Source organism: Salmo salar, chromosome ssa03 (assembly GCF_905237065.1).
Source record: "Salmo salar chromosome ssa03, Ssal_v3.1, whole genome shotgun sequence".
Classification (NCBI taxonomy): domain Eukaryota; kingdom Metazoa; phylum Chordata; class Actinopteri; order Salmoniformes; family Salmonidae; genus Salmo; species Salmo salar.
This window is the reverse complement of record NC_059444.1, coordinates 56215230-56221817: the sequence shown is the minus strand read 5'-3', so window position 1 is coordinate 56221817 and position 6588 is coordinate 56215230. Positions and strand designations below refer to the sequence as shown.

At 39.1% G+C, this 6588-nt stretch overlaps 1 protein-coding gene across 2 annotated transcripts; it reads left to right on the top strand.

Moving 5' to 3' along the window:
* Positions 1-888: 888 nt before the first annotated feature.
* Positions 889-5097, top strand: LOC106600865 (interferon a3). Of its 2 annotated transcripts, XM_045714987.1 has the most exons (6): positions 889-1320; positions 1494-1581; positions 1876-1950; positions 2081-2230; positions 4369-4446; positions 4778-5096. In XM_045714987.1, exons 2-6 carry the CDS (start codon positions 1495-1497, stop codon positions 4865-4867), a joined length of 480 nt encoding a protein of 159 aa, XP_045570943.1. In that variant the 5' UTR covers positions 889-1320; position 1494; the 3' UTR covers positions 4868-5096. The 2 variants fall into 2 exon arrangements, with proteins under 2 accessions (XP_045570943.1, XP_045570942.1); XM_045714986.1 differs by having other exon boundaries at positions 889-1581; positions 4778-5097.
* Positions 5098-6588: the final 1491 nt, after the last annotated feature.

Sequence of the window (6588 nt, the reverse complement as noted above, 5' to 3'; positions counted from 1 at the left end):
TGACATGTATCACTACTGGAGCTAAAACGCATGAAGACGTCAGCCGCTTCAGCACATTGGACGTTGCCACAATGTCAAAGATTCTATCAGTTGTCCTGTGCTGTGGCTGCAGCCCTGTTGCTAATGTTATTGCCATGCTTGTAAAACTATAGGCAATAAATGTATGATATATGTGAAGGGAAATATAGCTCTCTGACTCTTTGGTATCACGTTTCAAGTGTCACTATTATGATTCCTCACTGCTGATCCTATTAAGGCTATATCGAATAACACCAAGGCCAGTATTTATAAAGCATCTCAGAGAGTTAGAGTGTATAAATGCAGCAGAAAAATTAGGCTACATCTGACATTTTTGCCTATAACATGACATTTTCAATATGAAACCACCTATGACATCTTATCAAGACCCTGATGGAACAGGTGTGTTTGTACTGGGTTGGAACAAAAGCCTGCACCTCCTCCTGCTGTTCTCCAGGACTGTGCAGACAGTTTTGGTGACCACTTCTCTACACTATACGATCTTTACAGTTGAACAGGCTTTGTATATGATGAATTAATCCCAATATTATATAGAAAAAGGGAGAAATGAACCAATGCCAAGATTTGACCTTGTATAGTCAAAAACGTGCACAACACTATGACAAACACTCACACACAAAACACACACACAGCCCTGTCAAAACTATTGACTCTGTAGGGAAAATATCCCTGATATCGTAGCCTATACCAAGGAACTTTTGTCACATTCTTTTTCATTTTCCCCTTGTAAAATAAACGACAAATAGAAAGTTCCATAAAATCATGTTGTCGTTGCTTGTCAACGTTGCATCACCAGCAGACAACAGTAGGGTGAAAGTTGGTTACGTCATTGTGAAAATGAAAGTTGAGAGATATGGGTAGTGAAGCGACGTCTCCCATTCACTTTTCATTTGTAGCGCAACAGCAGAAGACTACGGAACAATATTTCGGACTAACTTTGAACGAAACCCACTAAATTAATGTCTAATATGGCTACATTTCTTAAGAAGTGTGGGTTTTATTTCGACTTCGACGATTTTGTTATCAGACTCATTTTATCGGTTCACGCGAAGTTATTAGCAGTTGAAAGCAAAGCTCGCGAATAGCCTTTTCTCGCTATAGTAATAGTCTAGCCGATATCTAAATGGAATAATCTTATCTTGTGGTTCAACTATAATTTAAAGCTGATTTCAAGGAGAATGTGTATAGATTTACTGTGATTTGTTCGTCCAGGAGAAGGAGCAGGCATGGAATTCATACTGCTGCATGTGCTAGTCTGGAAAATGAAAGTTCCCGCCTCCGGTAGGTTGATCAGGGGAAATTCTCCATACAGTTTTCTCTTTCCTAATTCCACATAAAACTACTTAACACAGCCAAGATGTTCAAACTCATCTGGAAAACTAACAGCGAAACAAACTGCTATTTACAATGTATACAATGCAGAGTTGGACGTGTATTTTTCTTATTATTTGCAGTATGCAGAGCGTGTGTCATTGCTGTGACTGGATCCGACACCACTACGGTCACTTGAGCTCAGAATACCTTTCCCTGCTGGACCAGATGGTGAGTTATCAGCACACTGTAAGAGGAGACTGAATGCATGTATTAAGGACAGCAAAACAACCAACCAAGTAAAATAGTCATATGTTTCATGTTTAGCATCTGTGTTAGAAAACTGTTAGCCTATATTCGAATATACATTGTAAAAGGGCGCTAAGGCTATAATGACAGCGATCAAGAGAGTATATCTACATTAGACCTACTGTACTTGCAGTATAAGCTATACTTTATGTCTGTCTTGATTGGTCTTGAAGTATTTGACACGTGACTTAACATACTATATTGGTTGTATTCCAGGGAGGAGATATCACAAAGCAGGATGCCCCAGTCTTTTTCCCAACATCCCTTTACAGACACATAGATGATGCCGAGGTAAAGACTAGAATTATGACTTATCATGTTCTGATATGCTTTGGTATGGCGGTCTTAACCCAATGTTATATTGATGCCATAACCAAAGCCTATACTGTTTCTAATCTTCTTTTTATATCTTCCTGTGTAGGTTGAGGACAAAGTCAGATTCCTGAAAGAGACCATCTATCAAATCACAAAACTGTTTGATGGGAATATGAAATCTGTCACCTGGGACAAGAAAAACCTGGACGATTTCCTCAACATTCTAGAACGCCAATTGGAGAACCTTAATTCCTGTGTAAGTAACGGGTCTATTTAAAGTATAATCCCTGTTTAGGTCAGGGCTCTCCAACCCTGTTCATGGAGAGTTACCTTTCTGTAGGTTTTCACTCCAACCCCAGTTGTAACTAACCTGATTCAGTTTATCAACCACCTAAGTAAGTTTTAATCAGGTGTGGTAGATTAGAGTTAGAGTGAAAACCTACAGGAAGGTAGTTCTCCAGGAACAGGGTTGGAGAGCCCTGGTTTAGGAGTAGCCTACTCCACTACAAGTGGAGAAATCTACTTATAAAGTACATATAAAGTATTCAACCCCTTGACATTTTCCACATTTTGTTACGTTACAGCCTTTTTCTATAATTGATTAAATAGATTTCCCCCCTCATCAATCGACACACAATACCCCATAATGACAAAGCAAAAACCGTGTTTTAGACAATTTTGCTAAATGAATTAACAATGAAAAACAGAAATATCACATTTACATAAGTATTCAGACCCTTTACTCAGTAATTTGTTGAAGCACCTTTGGCAGTGATTAGAGCCTTGAGTCTTCTTGGGTATCATGCTACAAGCTTGGCACATCTGTATTTGGGGAGTTTCTGCCATTCTCTGCAGATCCTCTCAAGATCTGTCAGGTTGGATAGGGAGCGTTGCTGCACAGCTAATTTCAGGTCTCTCCAGTAATGTTTGATCAGGTCAAGTCTGGGCTCTGGCTGGGCCAGTCAAGGACATTCAGAGACTTGTCCCAAAGCCACTCCTGTATTGTCTTGGCTGTATGCTTAGGGTCATTGTCCTGTTGGAAGGTGAACCTTCGCCCCAGTCTGAGGTCCTGAGCGCTCTGGAGCAGGTTTTCATCAAGGATGTCTCTGTACTTCGCTCCGTTCATCTTTCCCTCGATCCTGAAAAGTCTCCCAGTCTCTGCCAATAAAAAACATCCCCACAGCATGATGCTGCCACCACCATGCTTAACCGTAGGGATGGTGCAAGGTTTCCTCCAGACGTGATGCTTGGCATTCAGACCAAATAGGTTTCATAAGACCAGAAACACTTGTTTCTCATGGTCTGAGAGTCCTTTAGGTGCCTTTTAGCAAACTCCAAGTGGGCTGCAATGTGCCTTTTACCGAGGAGTGGCATATGTTTGGCCACTTTACCTTAAAGGCCTGATCGGTGGAGTACTGCAGAGATGGTTGTCTTTCTGGAAGGCTCTCCCATCCCCACAGAGGAAATCTGGAGCTCTGTCAGAGTGACCATCGGGTTCTGGGTCACCTCCCTGACCAAGGCCCTTCTCCACTGATTGCTCAGTTTGGCCGGGCGGCCAGCTATAGGAAGAGTCTTGGTGATTACAAAGTTCTTCCATTTAAGAATGATGGAGGCCACTGTTTTTTTGGGGAGCTTCAATGCTGCAGACATTTTTTGTTTCCCTTTCCCAGATCTGTGCCTCGACACAATCTTGTCTCTGAGCTCTACGGAGAATTTCTCAACTTCATGGCCTGGTTTTTGCTCTGACATGCACTGTCAACTGTAGGACCTTAAATATACAGGTTTGTGCCTTTCCAAATCAAGTCCAATCAGTTGATTTTACCTAATTTGGACTCCAATCAAAGTGTAGAAACATCTCAAGGATAATCAATGAAAACAGGATGCACCTGAGCTGAATTTTGCGTCTCATAGCAAAGGGTCTGAATTCGTATGTAAATAAGGTGTTTCTGTTTTTACATTGTCATTATTGGGTTTTGTGTGTTGATTGATGAGGATTTATTTTCTTTAATCCACTTTAGAATAAAGCTGTAACTTAACAAAATGTGGAAAAAGGGAAGGGGTCTGAATACTTTCCGAACGCACTGTATATGGGTTATAACAGATTTTGATCCAGTTCGCGACATCACATAAATAATACTGCAGCAATGAGAAATGTAAATTATTGTGGATTATAATTAATGGACATTTTTTGTATGCTTTGATACATTTTTCATTATGGCAAATCAAGTCTGATATTTTAAAGTGGAAATTACAATCTTTAGACTCCTTTTCAAACATTGAATACATGTTAAGGTTCCATTTCCTGCCGTGCAGGAAAATTCTCAGAAAAAAAGTGATCAAGTGAAGATCCTACATCTGTATGATGCTAATGTTTTGTTTAATTTTGTCCAACAGCTATCACCTGCCATGAAACCTGAGAGGAGACTGAAACGCTACTTCAAGAAGTTGAATAAGAATGTTCTGAGAAAAATGGTGAGTTTGGTTTCGTATGGAAACATGTTTAATACTTGTAATCAAATGAATATAAACTAGGCTAGGCTAAACAGGAGCAGTGTTCTTTAAAAAGAACGTGGGTTCTGGGGACATATGTATCAAACATCTCAGAGAAATGCTGATCTAGTATCAGGTCTCCTCTGTCCTTATAGTTGTCTAAAATACAAAACTGATCCTAAATCAGCACTCCTACTCTAAGAAGCTTAATACATACGGCACCAGTTCTTTCTTTGTTGTTCAAGACAACATGGTCATTATTTCGCCAAGAAAGTTCACCCCACTAATATTTCAAATGTTCTGTGTTTTTCAGAACTACAGTGCACAGGCGTGGGAGCTCATCAGGAAAGAGACAAAACGTCATCTGCAAAGATTGGATATCCTTGCAGCACAGATGTACTGATCATCCAGACTCATTTCAGAAGCTACGCCCTTACCAGTTTATAAAGCTTGAATACAATCATGTGGGACCCTGTCAGTCTATTTATTATATTTAAATCCATAAATTATTGTTTTTTATTTGTATAATTTATTATTTATATTTTGTATTTCCCTTTTGTACCTGTGTTGAACTGAACTGTATTGCCGGTCTACTATAAAAACCAATGAAAAAATTATATTCAAAATGTGAATAAAAACTTATTTTGTATAAAATGTCCAAATTTCGTTCTTGTCTGAAACCAATGAGAGTGGATTTATAAAATCTTATCTAACCATCAGAGGGGATGCACATTAAACCTGTTGCTGATCAGTCACATGATCATTTCTACTTTAAGTTGATGTATGCTTGTAGTTTTGTTTCTTTATGTAACTTATTTTTAATGTGTTTTTGTACTTTGTGAGGGTTGCTGTTCTTTTTGTTTTTCCTGTTTGTTTTTGTGTGGTAACCACACTGGGGCAGTGGGCTGAAGGGGGTGGGGAGATCTGGGTGAGGAGTAGAGGATAATCTGGGGGACCAGGAACATTTAGCTCCCACTTGACATTGTGGATGTTTATTTATAAAGTCTGTCCAATGTATTAAACACCTGTATGTCTTACTATGATTGGAGGAGAAATCACAAAAAGACATGGAAAGACAAAATGGAAAAAGAGACAAAAAACAAGCAATACCTTTAATGGATAATAGTTTAGTTCCCTGAATGAGGCAGGGTGCTGGTGGGCAAATAATAAAAACAAATCATTTATATAGCTTAGTTATATACATATAACTTTTTAAGTGGCATCGTGGGGATCCTCCAAATAATTCTCAATGGATTACTGAGGTCAGTAATTGAATGACATTTGACAAAGTGTGTATTATATAGGCCAATGTGGCAGTACACAGTCCTTTCATAAGACTGGGAAATCCTGGATAGAATAGAGTTATTGTAGATATACTGTATATCCATTTGTATAATGGTATGTGGTTATTATTTAACATCTATAATGGTGTGTATGTGTGTTTACACTGTATGGTAAAGTACTAAGAGACCCACCTGTTTCATGCCCCACCTGTTTAGCAAGAAATATAGTTTTATTGTTGTTGTTGTTGCCTGTTTTGCATGTCATTTTGGTATTAATACGTGTCACACATCACTTTGCAAACAATGTTAAAAAAAATCTTCATAAAGCTGCGTACAAACATGGTCTGTTGAGTAAGGCATCTCCAAGGTGCAGGTGTTTCAGCCTTGCTCAGTGCTTTCTGTGGTGGTGGGGCAGCCATCGGAGAATGCAGAGCATAGGGGTTGGTAATATTCTCTAGTTGTGCCTTGATTGTCTCAGTGTTCTGTCACTCATTGGGACACACCGCAAAATCTACATGGAGAGCTTGAAAATTCAAGAACATTTTGAAGATAAATAAACAACTCAGAGGATGAGAGGACAAAAAAATGTGAGTACCAATGTTCAATAGCGAATTGGAAATAGGAGTTGGGTTTCAGTTCAACATCTGTTCAGAATCTGTGGAATGTCACTCCTGAACTCAAAGTGACTTGTGCTACGTGTGCCACATTGTCATTGGTCTGTACATTGAGTCGGGGGCAGAAACTTGATTTTGCCATCATGACTCACGTTCACAATCTACTGTCAAATCCTTTTCAAGCCTTGTCATATGAAGAGATATTATAGATAAAACGTGTAAGTGCT